This window comes from Anoplophora glabripennis, unplaced genomic scaffold (assembly GCF_000390285.2).
Source record: "Anoplophora glabripennis isolate ALB-LARVAE unplaced genomic scaffold, Agla_2.0 scaffold395, whole genome shotgun sequence".
Lineage (NCBI taxonomy): Eukaryota > Metazoa > Arthropoda > Insecta > Coleoptera > Cerambycidae > Anoplophora > Anoplophora glabripennis.
In genome coordinates, this window is record NW_019416558.1 from 209,548 (window position 1) to 226,334 (window position 16,787).

At 33.5% G+C, this 16,787-nt stretch overlaps 1 protein-coding gene across 1 annotated transcript; it reads right to left on the minus strand.

The window, feature by feature from the left end:
- Positions 1–3,529: 3,529 nt before the first annotated feature.
- LOC108909718 (cationic trypsin-like) lies at positions 3,530–10,222 on the minus strand. Its single transcript, XM_018714126.2, has 6 exons — positions 10,095–10,222; positions 9,916–10,031; positions 9,573–9,854; positions 9,008–9,112; positions 3,903–4,007; positions 3,530–3,761 (listed from the first exon to the last, which is right to left on the minus strand). Exons 1-6 carry the CDS (start codon positions 10,162–10,164, stop codon positions 3,534–3,536), a joined length of 906 nt encoding a protein of 301 aa, XP_018569642.1. The 5' UTR covers positions 10,165–10,222; the 3' UTR covers positions 3,530–3,533.
- Between the last annotated feature and the right edge of the window lie 6,565 nt (positions 10,223–16,787).

Genomic DNA, 16,787 nt, shown 5'->3' on the forward strand with positions numbered 1-16,787 from the left:
ACAGTGATAAGGTGGTAACCGTAGTACCGTTATTTGGCGATTTGTTGCCATTTCATCGATAACATATTTTTTCTGATCTTTATTAAGATTGACAAGTGTCAAAAGTTCCTTTTTCACCATATTTGTTTCAAAAGAAATGTTTTTTCCGGATAACCATTGAATTATATCGGCTTTCCTCCAAGCAGTCGTAGGCGTCCGCTCGGTCTGCCGTGAATGGTAACTGGCATTATCCATGACAATTACAGACCCCGGAGGAATAAGATCCAACATCTGTGTAAAATACTCTTCGAAAACATCTGCGTTCATGTCTTCGTGATAGTCACCTGTATTTTTAGATTCAAATAAAAGTAAACCGCCATCTACAAAACCACTGGCACTACCTATATGTGTCACTATTAATCTTCGCCCTTTACCTGAAGGTGCCTTGAACCCTGTTGAAAGTCCATCCAAAAATGCTTGTCGAAAACTTTTTACATTTTTATCTTGCCATACTTTTGTTACAGTATATCCCTCGTTGACCCAAGTTTCGTCTAGATAATAAATATTCCTCCCTTCGTCACGGAATTTTCTAATTGATCTTAAGTAGGATCTTCGCCAACAAATAATTTCATCTTTATCGATAAGAACTGACTTCCTGTTCTGCTTTTCCCAGCAAAAATTCAACTCTCGTAAGACGGCCCATAATTTGCTTCTACTGATTTTTGGCAAATCGTTGTCCTCTGAAAGTTCACTTAAAATTTTGTTTAGCGTTGGTATTTCTTTTTTAAAATAAAATGAGTGTACTTTTCTGCGAATGACATTTTTGAAGAAATCATCTATAACGACTTTTGACCTCCCTGTAGATGATTTTGGGGGATTTACAGTATCTTGTTCATTTTTTGTTTCCTTTAAAAGTCTGTAGATAGTCGATTTTCCAATCCCTGTCATTTTTGTTAGCATTAGTGTTACCCGATAATTACCTGAAACGAAATATTACCACGCCCATGGCCGGTTCTTATCTCGGGGTTTTAGTACACTCTTTCATTTCCAAACAGACCATAACTAACTATTAATAATAACAGCTCCAACTAATAATGTTTTTAGTTAAAATTGATATAATTAATTAATTAATTTATTTACTTACTTACTTATTTAATTACAATATCCAACGGGCATTGCTCAATTACAGAATAAGGTTACAAACTAAAAATAAAGTAACAAAAATAAGTCAAAGAGATAAAATAATTCTTAAAACAAAATAAATATCACTAAACATAATATTTAAAACAAATAGGTAGTAGACAAATAATATTAAAACGTCTTTATATAATACAAACAAATGCAAAAACATACTTATTTTTCTAGGACTCCTCAACAGAAACGTGCAGTAGCTTATCAACGACGCCCGAAAACGACCTTGAATCGCCCAGGACGTTCGAGAACGATGACAGCGATTGCAGCGACTATTCCACAGACGACTCCTTTCAGGAGTTTAAACTGAAAGATTGGCTGAAACTCGCCAAGGTACTGGTCAGCAAACACGAAACGCCTGCAAATAAAAGCAAACTTCTTGGCAAGTACGACGAGTTGCAAGACTTCTTTTACTTCTTCGCGGTAGAGTACTTGACCGGTGATGGAAACATGACTGAACTTGTGAGCAGCAAGAGGACCGAATTCGTGACGATGTGGCAGGATATAATTGGTCATTGCGATTCTATTTTCGATTTTTTGCTCGATCTGATGGATGACATCAACGTGGAGAATAGTTTTAGGCTATAATTTAATCTTTTAAGACTAACTGATGTCGGAGGTTGATGATATTTGATACGTTTTTATCGTATATTTTTTACTGTGGTGAAATTACTTTTAATAACTGAAAGCTGTATTTTTTTTTAAATATATTCTCATTGTAAGGACGAGTTTTTTTATTTCACATACTTAAACAATAATAATAATCTTTGTTATCCTTATTTTTTAGACAAAAAATACAAAAATAAACCAACACAAATATAGCAAATGTAAACAAACAATAGAATTAAGTTTAAAACCATTGTTTATAAAAATAATTGTTAGGTTTTCTGTGCCTATGGTCTATACCTTAGGTGGATTAGATGTAATCGCCAATTAATTAAAAGTCACATAAAATCATTCTGCCTTATACAGGATGTTAATTAAGTATGTACAATAAATTCAACAGACGATTATTTCAGTGATTTTAAGACAAAAAGTTCAGATGCTTCGTTTTCAATATATTTTTGCCAAAAAAAATGTACCCCACTGACTTTTTTGTCATTTTTATATATTTTTTGGATTAATCAACTAAAAATACAACTTTTTTGTCTCTTGAATGTTCTTCGTATCTTGATTAATTTTTGGAGAAAAAAAATAAAATCCACCAAACTGCATATCCCTGAACCACATAAGAAACATTATTAAAAATATTCGTTAAGGTACCTCTCAGGACGCCACTGGACAACAAATCTAATCCAGTTAGGGTTAAACCAGCCCCTTAATACTACAAACAACACTGCCAAATTACAACAAAATTAGGTAAAGGGTATTTAAGATATTTACGAAATAACAATTTTTTTACAAAAGTATAACATCCTGTATTTTGAAAACGAAGCATCTGCGGACCAATGTTTATATGAACTTTTTGTCTTAAAATTACTTAAATAATCGTCTGTTGAATTTATTGTACATACTTAATTAACACTCTGTATGTACGAAAAATTTTATTTAAAATGGAATTTTTTCATTACAAAATGTATAAAACCAAAGTTCATAAATTAATAGAGATGGCAAAATTAAAATTTTATATAACTTAAAAATACTTTTGCAGCCGCTTTACATACCTAAAAACTAAGATCTTTCGTATGTTAGAATTTTTTTTTCGTTTTAATTTTTATTCATTAGATTATTACTTGCTGGTTTTAACAATTCGACTTTTATTTACATATACAGATCAGCATAAATTGAATCGATGAAAAAGTATGTCATTTATGTAGAATAAAAATAGTACTGGACTTACTGTAGATCCTTGCGGAACACCTATACTGATTTCGGTTATTTCTGAATGAATAGTTTCTGTAGGTTTAAGACCACTATAGTTAATACGAATACATATATAGTTGTCTTTTAACAAGAAAACTTTTCATCCAATCATAGCACTGCCTCTTATACAATAGTTTATTGTGGTTGACATAGTCGAATGCCCATCTGAGGTTACAAAATATTCCAACAAATAAAATGAGTAAACAGCTATTGATTTTACCTTTATAAAATAATGTCGGCGATTTGAAAATAGTTTGGGCTCATTTAAAAAAAATATAATAACCTTTCTAGAAACCTGGACCCTAGAACTAGAACCTAGAACCTAGAACCCTAGAAACCACCGATTTTATTTATTAATAAATCTATTACTCTTTTTGTTAAAAAGATCTGTATATCGCCAATGTCAGGCTAGTTTGTACTTTAGATTTTTTGAGAATAGTGAAAATTGTCCAGGGTTACATTAATTAAACAAAAATTTTACTTTTTTAAACTTCGTTTAATTATTCTACATATAAAATTGTTCTGAAAATCATATACACTAAAAATAAATTAAAAATATATTTGAATTCAATTTTTTCTGCACCAGACCCAATGGTTTCGTTCAACCAGGACATGGAGTACCTGATATTTTCGAAAATAAAGAGCTGATTAGGATCCTCGCATTCCGATTCTACAGACAACACACCTATGAGTTTTTTTTCACAAACCAGTGGGTTTCCAGCATTATTCTAGAAACAACAAAGTAACAACTCAGAAAAGAATGTTTGAATTAAGCTTTTGTTGATATATTTGATAAATAGATGCCAGATAATTTATGTTTTATTCATATTTTTTTTCAAATATGAACCTTTTCAATCCTTGATACTTACAATACATTGGGTAGTCTGTGGGTACTTTTTGTTGGTACAAATGTTATGCGGATAATTTACACAATCGATTAGAACAACTTCCATTACTTGAAATTCGTAAGAATCCTGGAAAGGGTAAAACAATTTTAATGTGCGTCCAACAGCGGACACTGTATATTATGGATTTTAAATGTCAACATTGATTAAATTTCTGTCTAATAACTATAGGACTACTTAGGCTTTAATAACAATTGTTACAATTTAAGGTATTCCCCACGGTTCAAAACTGAGGCCACCTATTAAAACTATTTATTAATCTTGACAAGATGCATTACTGTCCGTAATTCTTTAATATGTTGTTTGTTTTTTGTACGTGTTAAAAATATGCATCAAAATCACCAGTAAAAATAGAACAAGAGAAGCAATATAAATTTTGTAGAATATCATTACTGATATCATCATTGATACACGCATAGAAGCAATTATGCTACTTAATACCTCATTTTTTAACATCCATTACAGTTTTACTAAAATGAAGTACCACTCAACAGCTGAATTAAAATGTGTGTCATTAAAAACCAATCTCGTCTAGAATACCATTATATCCCCCATTTTTTTCCATTAAATAAAAAATGCCTCATTATCATAAAACACTTTTACAGCAATTGGTATCGTCATATCCTTGACGACCATCTTTATTACACAAAGTGCTCTCGGCCCATCGACATGAACTTAAAAGCGCTGTCAATTACATTGTATTTAAATCTAAGCGCTGTTTTTGGGCTTTTGCCATTAGCACAGCCTGACTGTGAAGGAAGAGAACAGTTTTTAAAAGTCTTAAAAAAGAACAATCCCACGGATGTTGTGTATGTTTTTGATGAAACCGAGTGCGAGGATTGGTCGGCAGATATATACAGGATGTTCCAGCCGGTGTACACCATAAATCTTGAATGTAAAGGGAGACTTTTCAGGGAGTACAGTATAATAAAGGATAACGATACGGTCCTGAACAACGAAAATTTGTACATAATATCTATGAGAAACTTCAGCCTGTTTGAGGGAGTCATTGATGACATTCGCCATCTTGTATTTTGGAAGGCAAGACATAGGCTGGTTTTTATTACAGAAAATGACACAGGAACTGTTGAAAACTTTACGGAACGCTTCAAATACTGTTTCAAATATTGGATTATAAACGTTGTAGTAGTTTTTGGCCATAATCTAGAAGTGGCTTACACTTACAACCCTTTTGAAAGCGATTATTTCATAGAAAAAGATATTTCCGAAGCGTTTTTCGACAAAACCCTAAACCTGCATGGCTTTCAGCTGAACATCACTATGTTTCCTGAAATTTCGAACGCTAGGGAAGTCAATGGTTCTTACGAAGGCATCGACGGTTGGATGTCTACAATTATAATGGATGCTATCAACGCCACCTATAGATACGTGGTGCCCTCTGGCGGAGCGGTTTTCGGAGCATTTAACGAGACCAGTGCGGACGGGGCTTTAGCAGATATTATTCCCGCGCGGACTCAGGTTGGGTTCAATTCGAGGTTCTTCAGAGATAAACTATACAAAGTGGTAAGCATTAGAACTATATTAAGTTCGCTTTACATATTCCAGTGAAGTAAATAAAGATCAAAACAGTAACGCTTTTTACTGGGTGTGCTGCATGGTAGGTTTTAACAGGTGTTTTTTATTTGATGTATTTGTTTGTAGTATAAAAATAGGTGAATTTGGTTCCAATTTCTATTCTTAAAAATAATATAGGGTGGCCAAATGAAAATCAAACAGAGCCATTTTCAGGAACTGCGTCAAGATTGTAGAAAAACGCTCAGACCCGTCGATTTTAGATTAATATTCTTTGCTGGTATTTTTGACTCCGCCACTTTCACCCCCAAGCAAGGGTAAGCATCACCCTAAAATATTTAAATGGCATTGGGGGTTGAGTTAAATTTCTTCTGAAAGCTCTTACAATTCTCTTTACAACAGATTTTAAATTTTATAATTCCGCCCAATACTTTGAAAAAAATTTACAATTTAAAATTTAAATTATGTTTAGTTGCTTACTTACTACTTAGTTGATTAAATGTTCAAACTGATGACCGCCCGCTTCCATACAAGAATAAAGATTTTGTTCGAAACGTTCGCACACATTTCGAAGCATTTCCGGAGTGATTCGACGGCATTCGTCGACGATTCTTTGACGCAAATCTTCCAGCGACGCTGGCTGTGTTTTATAGATTTTACTTTTTAGGTATCCCCACAAAAAGAAATCAAGGGGCGATAAATCCGGTGATCGTGGAGGCCACTCAATGCTGCCTCTTCTCCCAATCCAATTCCGTAGAAAACGTTGGTCCAAATACTGACGGACAATTAACGCATAATGCGGAGGAGCACCGTCCTGTTGAAAAATCAAATGATCTTCATCATACTCTGGAACATTTTCAATAATATCAGTCAAGGCAGGGTCAATAGCGTCTTCCAGTAATTGCAAATACATTTGGCCAGTCAAATTACCAGGTAGAAAAAAAGGACCCACCAGCCGGTCACCGAAAATTCCAGCCCATACATTTAATTTTTCCGGTTGCTGTGTATGCACCTCGTGAAAAACTCTTGGGTTTGAATCGGACCAATAGCGGCAATTGTGACGATTTACCGTCCCGTTCAAGAAAAAACTGCATTCATCAGAAAAACAGATGTTAAAAAGGAACTGTGGATCGTTCCCTGCTCGCTCACTCATTATTTCGCAAAATTGCAAACGGCGGTCATAATCATCCTCATGAAGTTCCTGGACTAAATGTATTTTGTATGGATGGAATTTATTCTTCTTCAAAATGGTTTGTATGCTAGTTCGATTGATCCCAGACACAGATGCCAGCTGCCTCGTACTTAATGTAGGATCAAGATGAACTTGTCCCAAAACTGCAACTTCACTAGCTTCATTAACTATAGGTTTTTCAATTTCTCGTTTTTTATTGGCTACGTTCCCTGTCTCTTGAAATTTTTTTACTAACTCTAGAACATACTTCCTCCTGACATGTCGATCTTGATGTTGTTCATTAAATAGCTGAGCTGTTCTATTCGCACATTTATTGTTCATAAAGTAAAGCGAAATGATATCTACCCTTTCCGCAATGGAATAAACCATAGTGTTTAATTTTCAAAAACACAATTAAATAAACTACCAACCAACGCTTCCAAATAATACTAGAAAATAATTTGGAATCCACTAATTTTACGTTCATTGTGTGTGTATAGCATTCATTTCTGTTTTTTACAATTGTGTTTTTTTTACGAAAGTGATAACAAATCGCCAAAAACCAATGTAACGCAAGAAATACTAAATTTATACCATTGGCGTACTTAACTCGAATGACTGACATTTTTACCGTTACTAATTGTTTGTACATAAGTTTCAACTTTAAAATCAAAATTCTTAATAAGTATTGGGCGGAATTATAAAATTTAAAGTCTGTTGTAAAGAGAATTGTAAGAGCTTTCAAAAGAAATATTACTCAACCCCCAATGCCATTTAAATATTTTGGGGTGATGCTTACCCTTGCTTGGGGTTGAACGTGGCGGAGTCAAAAATTCCAGCAAAGAATGTCCCCCTTTAATCTAAAATCGACTGGTCTGAGCGTTTTTCTACAATCTTGACGCAGTTCCTGACAATGGCTCTGTTTCGTTTTCATTTGGCCACCCTGCATATTCCTTTCCCGTTGTTTTAGGCGGAACTGACATACAGCCATCGAAGGAACGATTTGGTTGTATTGGTGCCCATAGAAAGAGCAAACACACTCAGGAACGTCTTCGCCCTGACTTCACGTCTTACTTGGGCGCTCGTTTTGGGTTTGGCTGTTCTTATATTCCTCTACATCTACATTTTTAACAAACATCTGGATTTTGGCACCATAGTGACGGTCATAATTCTTGTCATAACCTGCAAACCACTACACGACCTCACATTTAGCAAATTTAGGATTCTATTTATGTCTGCGATGTTCCTCATGTTCTACATCATAGCAGAATTCAACTGCAGGTTGACCAGCGTGCTTACCGTCTCTTTCGTCCCCCCTTCACCGCGTACACTCGAGGAATTGTGGGAAACCTCCCGCTACAGGATCAAATCTCGTCCAAGCTTTGCTAGGCATCTGACCACATACGTAGACTCCGAGTTGGGAAGGAAACTCATGAGTAACGCCGAAGGCCTTGATAGGGACATCCAGATTCAGCAAATAATGAAGTGCAACAAAGAAATCATTATCTCTAAGCGCGACATAGCGAAGAACGCCGTTAAAAAGAGCCTGATAAAAGACAGGAACATATGTTACCGGATCATGAAGGAAATTTTCATGCCGAATGTTCAGGTCTACATCGTACCATATGGCTCGCCTTTTCTTGGACGGTTCGATGATATCATACAGAGGTTAAAGTCCAACGGTATATTCGCTTTTTGGGAGAGGGGTCCTAAAGCTTCTAGAAAAGAAGAAATAAGCAAAAAACCATACAAGATATCTCTAGATACATTATTTGTGGCTTTTGCCGTGTTGGGGCTGGGACTGATCATTTCTACGTTGGTTTTTCTTTACGAATACAAATCAGTACGAGGTCATAAATCGTAATTATCCAAAGGAAAGTATATTTAAAATATTTTAATAGCACTTTGAGTAGCTAGTAATGGTTGTATTATGCTGGTGTTTCTTTTTGATGCACACACGACACCTTTGAATCCAATTTTCGCGCACTCGTTGGAACACGCCTCAAGAAAAGGAAATAGTGGTACGCAGGAAACATTCAGACACGGTCCAGTTCCAGATACCAACTGAATTGCGTATTGCTGGCTGGACAGCTTAGTACCTCGTGTTATTCGCCGCGCCGTAGTCACATTGCTCGATATGAAATTTATCGAATTTTAAATTTATTACAACGCTAATTGTTTTTTAGAATTAAGCATAAAGACATTAAAAAAGTGATAAACATTGTATTTTATGGTATTCTATGCACACAGTTATGTCAATATTCCTTAATTAATCGAAAGAAATTATGTCCCGAAGTTACGAACCATACTTAGGAAACACCCTGTATTATTAGTAATAATAAAAATAATTTTATTCTATACAGACCTGATTCCATCCAGTAACTATACAGTCGTTGTATTTCAAACTTGTCACATGCTTTTCTACGTCGATCTGACTTACGAGGCTGTCTGTTTCAAACCTGCCTTCAATCTGTCAAAATGACATTTAGTTCATGCAACATTAAACAATAAATAAAACAAAATCATTTCTATTGGATGTTTTCCGCAGTCTTTTTAACAGCGAGACATTTGCTTAATAGAAAAGCTTCCGACAAAAACAGAAACTAGAAGGAAATTTTTTGCATAACAAGGAGTCTTAAGACTCTTATACATAGAAATATATACAAGGTGTTTTGGAAACACTGTGTCATAAAGTGATATCGATATAGAAGTATTAGTGTGCCAAATTTCAATAAAATCTTACAAGGTTATTTGAAAAAAAAATACTTTGATGGTAGGAAACCGTTGTAGTTTCATGTACATAGAATATTGGGACACATACACACACTTTGTGGTACTTTTTTTGCTATTACCAATATTTATATAAATAACCTGACCATAAGTTCGAAAAACATCCATTTTGTAAGGTTTGAGGATGGTCGAAATCTTACCTCGATCACAGCTAGATCGTTGTCCATCGAAGTCTTGTTGAAGAGCGGGTGAAGGGTGATATTGGCCACCCCAAAACTCCTCCAAGCTGACTCGTTCAATTTCCGTCTTCCAGCAGCTACTGTGACTATAATAGGTGGCATCAAACCTCCCCATCTGTAGTACATGCAGTGAGCTGCTGTCAGGACTATCTTGGGGGATATAATGGAACCACCACAAATGAAATCATCGTTGTAAGAGTAGTGTAGGGATACTTGGAAAGGAGGATATTCCTTGTTGGACTCCTCAATAAAAAATAAAATGTAGACTTAGGTATTTGTTTCTATTGTATAAAAAATAACTTACTTGGTTTGGAACATTTTGCGTAGTAGTATCGATGTATGTAGTAGTAATAGCTTCTGTATTTGCTTGTGCTATGTTGGTAGTCGTTTGGTATTCAGTGATGTTCTCATATCCAGTTACTTAACAAGGAAAATTAATTTTAGATGAAATAAATCGGAGACGTTTCACATTTCTACTTTTACCTGGAGTACTAGAAGCACTAACAACTGGTACTAAACTAACAAGAACTAAATAAATCAAACTGATGCACATTTTTGAACGCCTTCAACTACCCCACCCATTCACAATTAAATCTCACAACACTATGATACATATTTAAAAATATCTACTAAATTAAATTATGATATATAGTTCACTGTGACGAAAAGCCGTAAAATAATAAAATACCGCACTCCAATGTAAATATTTTAGTCTGTTATCTCTTCAGAATCTGTTTGTTCTATTATTCAAAGATACTCAGCGAAAAATACTGTTAGCAGATTAGTTAAAAATTATCTTTGCAGCACTGAATGTATACAGGGTTAATCAAAAGTTATCCAAAGAAAAGGAGTACGCAATGGATCCGAATTCAGGTATTATGAAAGTATGATCGGTGTCGCTTTCATAGTAGTCCAGACACTGAAGGCGAAAATAAAGTAAAAGCTCCCAATTTTTTCGGATAGCATGAATTTACCTGAATATTTACATACAAGCTCATCTGACCCCCACTTCAAAAGTTATATTGTCTAGATGTGTGCTTTTTTCTATTTGGGGGTGAAAACTACCCTTGTACGAAAATAGCAGATTTACGTATTTTAAAGACTCAATTCATGTTCAAATATGTTGGATAAAGTTCCTTTCATATCTTTTTATTATAATTTATGAAATTTAATTACTTTTCAACCCTTAAAAATTCCCACCCTCCAGAAGGGGTGGATCCACCCTTAGGGTAAAAGCACACATCGGCACTATATAACTTTTGTTTCTTGGGCTATTCCCTACCTACAGTTCAAATTTCACGCCAATCCATTCCATCCGAAAAAATTGGTAGCCAAAATGCTTCAGCGACTGGACTATAGTTCCTAAAATACAGGTCGCTTTCTGCCATTTTTTGTCCTCTTTGTATGTCTCAGTACGTTTTTTAAATCTCCAGTTTCAATAAGACGCTGATGTACAAGACTAAACATCGTATGATGCGGAATTACGCGATTTAGATAAGCAAGATTATAAACGAAGTACATATGACACATTTCAGTATTTGTATAGTTTTGCATTTAAATTATACACCTGCTGTATTAAATGACAGATATAAGCACAATGGCAGCTGGTGACATCAATGTATTATTTTCATACATCCTTGATTAAAAAAAAAACAAAAGATAAAGGAAAAAATAGTAATCGTAAGATAGTGAAGTATGTAGTTTTTATCACTTATCAGTTTAAAATAAAAACTAATTTGTACACTGGCTATTTTTAACCCCTAGTCAAAAAACATGCGGACGGTCATGGTAAAGGTAAGAGAATTAAATGACATACTCCGATTTATCTTTTATTAACAAAATTAAACTATAAACATAAAATATCACCACCGAGACATCTTGCTGCGTCGCAATATGCTATGTACAGTTAAAACGGGAAAGTTACCACTAGAAAAAACTAGGTGTAAAGAAGCTGCAGGACTAGATGAAAGTACGTATTGATGACAATGCTCGATGTCTCGGGTCTGTGTTGTATACCTAGTAATATATTTTTGCGTTTTTACAAATTGTGAGCGGCACATATAAAAAATATCAAAGGATATCAATGTGAGGGAAATTATTTTGTCAACAAGAATAAAGAAAATCGTTCCTGAAAAACAACGTGAAAATTAATCTATAAAATATTGACATTAACTTAATTAATTGAGCTTATTTTGTTTTAAATATATTCGTATTTTTTAGTACTTTTTAGTGAATTTGCGAACTTCTATATCTTGAATTGGTACGGTAAGTATGAATAAAGTACGTTATCAAATATTTTAAGCTTACATATACCTACGAACAAAGTTCTATTTATTGCATTTTCTTTATTCTTGGAAAATGAATTCCAAATTAATTTTATAAATACTGGGAACAAGACACAAAAGCTGGAAAAATTAGAATAGAAAGTCAATTTAGGTATTTTTAAAAACTACTTTTCGATGTACTGGACTAATAAACAAAAAAGTACAGTTAGGGTTCTATAAAAAATATAACCTATACGGTTATCCTTACTTACCCTTTGTGACTTGTTCAAAAAATAACAGATTAGTTACTATCAAGAAATCCTAGCTTTTCATAAATTTTGATATTTACAGGGCTCTAACTTATACTAAATTATTATCCTATCTGATCTATACAAGGTGTTACAGTACAAACTCTTGTACAACAAAGGCCCACGTAGGTTCCTAATTTAGGAAAATATCGATCAACGAAGGCCTTGGCTGTACTTTTCTCTAAACAGAACGGACTATGATATTGACAATTGACTTATTTACAATTCTTTAAGTCGTTGTATATGTGGAAAGCAATAATTTCCATATATGTACTTAAGTACAAAATACGATTTATTTCTGAAGTAATTGGAGATGGAATAGATAATTACAGGGCCCAAATCTAAACCTTGAGGAACACAAAAACTCAAGGTCAATATGATAATTTGGAAAGGGTCTTTATTTGTAAATCACAGTTGAAATTAAAGAAAATATCTTTGTACCTGTGAAAGTAAGAACCAATTATCCTTAGATTTGGCACGAGATACGTGTGGAGTGATGAAAATCCTAAAGAAACACGACAATAATAACTTTACCTGATAGCCACAACAATCAACATTTTGTTTTCATCGCCAACTGAACTCAAAGTTTGAAATCCGTGACATTGCTACGCCAACCGAAACATACAGACCTGCAAATAATGCCATTTTTCTCAAGAATGACTTTCTGTAGGCGATTTTCTCAAGAGACAATATATATTTTTTTAAATAAAACTACCTTTTAAAAAAATACGACCACTGTAAAAGTTTTGATACCTAAAAGGGAGAGAAATAAATACGACCACTGTAAAAGTTTTGATACCTAAAAGGGAGAGGTAACCAGAGAAAACTATCACCAGGTATATCGATTTGACTAGAACTTTAAGAAATAATACGCTATAATAGTCCAAATAAATGTGCCAAATTTTAATGCGATCGAAAAAAGGGTTATGAAGTCATTAATTAAATTAGTTTTATTCTTGACAACTCTGAATGCTTGCGACTCAAAAACTAAACATTTTTTATTTAACTTTTTTTTCGTAGATCGTATTTATTTATCGTTGTGAATATACAGCCAAACATTGTCGGTGAAATTTGAGGACACCTTGTATGGGCCCTTTATTTAAATGTAGATGTAAATTCACCAGTCACAAAAATTAAAGGATAAAAAACAATCCTAAATTTTTGGGTGATTTTCAAAAGGCTGCAACTTGGTGAAAAATGGTCGTACAGCAAATCTAAGCAGGGTTTTGAAATCTTCAGAGTGTTCTCTATAAGAAGTAGTCGTATTTTTGATAAAAAAAAAATTTTCGATGCAAGAAAATAAAAAGGTAAAAAATTGCATATTTAACGATTTTCGGTAAACTTGAAATAACTTTACAAATCATGAGTAGACTAAGGATAATTTAATTTATTTTTTTTTTAATTCAAAGTATTCCAAAGAAACCCTCAATTGTGATTCGAATGATTGAAATTGTCACATTTACTAAAAATCAGATAAAAATAAATTTTGCAACTTTTTCAGATCTTGAAACTAGAATGTTCAGGCTTGAATTTGCTTTTTATTTTATTGTTCTACGACCATTTTTCGCCGAGTTATAAAATTTAGGATTCTTTTTACCCTTTAATTTTTGTGACTAGTTTATTTTGTGCAGAAATAGTAAAGATCTTATGGCTATTTTTACGTGTTAGAGCTACAAAATTACAAGAAAGATGATGAATAATCAACAAATTAGTTTTTGAATTAGCTGTATTTAGATATATTGTTTTTATTTTTTATACTAGCTGTTTGCTGTATATATTGTTGGTATAATTCAATGCCATTTGGGGTGCGCAACCCAGAGCAATTGTTTCCTGCAATATCAACATTTTTGGGTGTTGTCTGTGGGTTTAGATATCTTTTGGTATTAAAGAATACTATTTGACTCCGTTTGATAGGACTTTTAGGAAAATGGTTTGAATTCATTCGTACCTTTAAAATAAGGTAAAAATATATTGTTTTTTTTTTAAATTTTGCCTTTCAAAGCGTGCTTGTAACATCCTGTACATGGAAAATATGCTTTCCACCCATTACTGACACTACAATTGCATCAAACGTAATAATTTCCCTATTGTTTTACCTATTCAATAAGTATTTTATTTAACCCTGTTGTATCATTACTTATGAATTACAGTATAATATAATCTCATATATATTTTACATGTTAGTATATTTTTCATTAAATAGCATGACGGAATCGGGTTTAACTGGCTACAAACGCTTATTTTAATTTGTATGTGGTCTGTTGAGAAAATACCAGAACTTTTTTAATTTCGCGCTAGTGATATGCGGTTGGCAGCACTACGTTGCGCGTAATCTCTTCTGTAACCACGTGTTCTTGGATTGTTGACATCTCATTTAGTTTTCGGGATATTGTTATTTGAGTGCAAGGTGTTCAAGTGTTAGTGTCGATTTTTGAACGCCGTTTTCAGACTATTCATGACATCAAAGCAAATTCGTCACAAACTGTAAAGGCCATTGCAAATGAAGCTTTCCAGAACTGCTTCACTAAATGGAAACAACAATCGGAAAAGTGTATGAATAGGTGACATTAACAATAAAGTTTAAAAAAAGTTCGGTTATTTTCTGAACATACCTCGTATCACTCTGTAACCTTTGCAAATAAACGAATTTTATCGCCAATTTACAATCGGATTGTGCGAAGCCTTTTCAGTGCAATATTTTTATACATGGGCGATCCGTTCACACGAATGGGATCCATACGTGATAGAACGACCCTTATAGACATCCCCAACAACTATATATGTAGAAATCGGGGGCAAATTTCCATTCTGTCACGTGATTGATTGATCCCCCCATACATTTCCATCGTACACCTTTCACTCCTCAGTTCCCATTCTACATTCCGAGCAGTATTTATGCCATATATCTTTCAGAACAGTGTACCTGTCGACTTGGCAAATAAAGGAGATCGTTGATAAGGAGACGGATAGGAAATAACTTATCTTTGTAGTTATGGCCGTCTTTCAGGCTGTTACGGTAAAGGAAAATGTTGTTTTGTGTAATACGGGCTTGCTAAGCTAATGATTTAGTCGTTAAAAGCTTAACTTACAGCGTGTTTCCGTGATACGACTTTTGCAACTTTTGAACAATAGTTTGTATGGATTTAGTCCTTCTTGTTTGTGAAACAAAATGTGCTTTGATTTTATTCGTCAGTGGATTGTCATTAGGAAAGCGTTTTATAGACAAGAAATCGCGCTTTTAGTAAAACAATGATAGAACAAGTAGATCCATTCAGGAAGTGTAGAAGCGTAACTCTAAGCTAGAGTAACTTCCTTTAATTTTTCGCTTTCGATCATGGAGAACATGTAAACATCAGAAAATGTACCTTTCCTGTTTTGTGCAACAAATTTGTAAAGATACTCAATAACTGTGATTAATGCATGTGTTAACAGTTTCCCAAAAGTATTCTGCGGTGTGTGATTATGTTTATTGTACCTTACGCGATGTTCTGTATGTTGAACAGGCGTGCAAAATTCAGGAAACGTAAGATAAACATACGGGGTAAAAATATGCTTTTGTTTTCCTTATTTTGAATGTATTGTTAATTGTCTTACACCCTGAAGAAAACTTATATAACTGGTAAAGTGAAGAGATATTGTTTCTAACGTGCTTAGATTTTCTAAAATGCTGGGCAAAAAATTGCGCATACAAGCGCCCTCTTTCAAAAAAGGTTTTCATAATGAAAAACCTCACGTTATTAAATTAATTTTAAATCTAGTAAGCTTTGGGCTTTAGAAATATCTGATTCTATCCGACAGTGAAGAAAATTTTCTTAAAATGAAACATTGAGTATATTATGTGAAAAATATTTATGTTCTATGCATACCTTGTAAAAAAATTAAAACACGTAAAATGTCAAGTACTTTGGAGAGTTCGATTAGTGTTTCGATATTTTTCGAAGTACTTTCAAAATTTTTTATGTATTTATAGGTACATATTTGGGTTTTTGAGGTATTTTGATGTTTTTGAAAGTTTCCGAAGCATTCCTAAAGTCTGAGGCTGATTTGACGTCTCTTGTTGTCTTCTACAGCTGTTTTGATTAATTTTGATTCGTTTTAAAGCCGTTTTGATGCATTTTGACGTACCTTATAGAAGTTTTGTCGATTTTTGAAGGATTCTAAAGGATTTTAAGCGTTTGACGAATATATGTCCTGCAATTACTACAAGGCTGCTTTGAGATATTTTACTTTATTTTGTATTGGTTTCTTATTGTCTCGTAACTTGACTTGAAGGGGGTATTTCTTTTTATTTAGAAATATTTTTCAATATATTTGTGATTTTTCGAAATTTTCTTCTACTGTCCTCAAATAAAATGTCCTAGATTTGAGGTTTTATGGGATCTAAAGAAAGCTAAAATCCTAAATACAAATGTGAAAAAAATTTTTATTTTGAGACTACTTTCGGGAAACAATTTTCCTTTAGTAGAATAATCTTCTTCTGAGTAGAAAGTGACCTTTTTGTGTGAGATATGACAAAATGTTATGAAGAACAGTTTCTCATCATAAAAATCATCACAATATCAAGCAAAATATCAAAGTATACTCAGTGTTTTATTTGTAGTAAC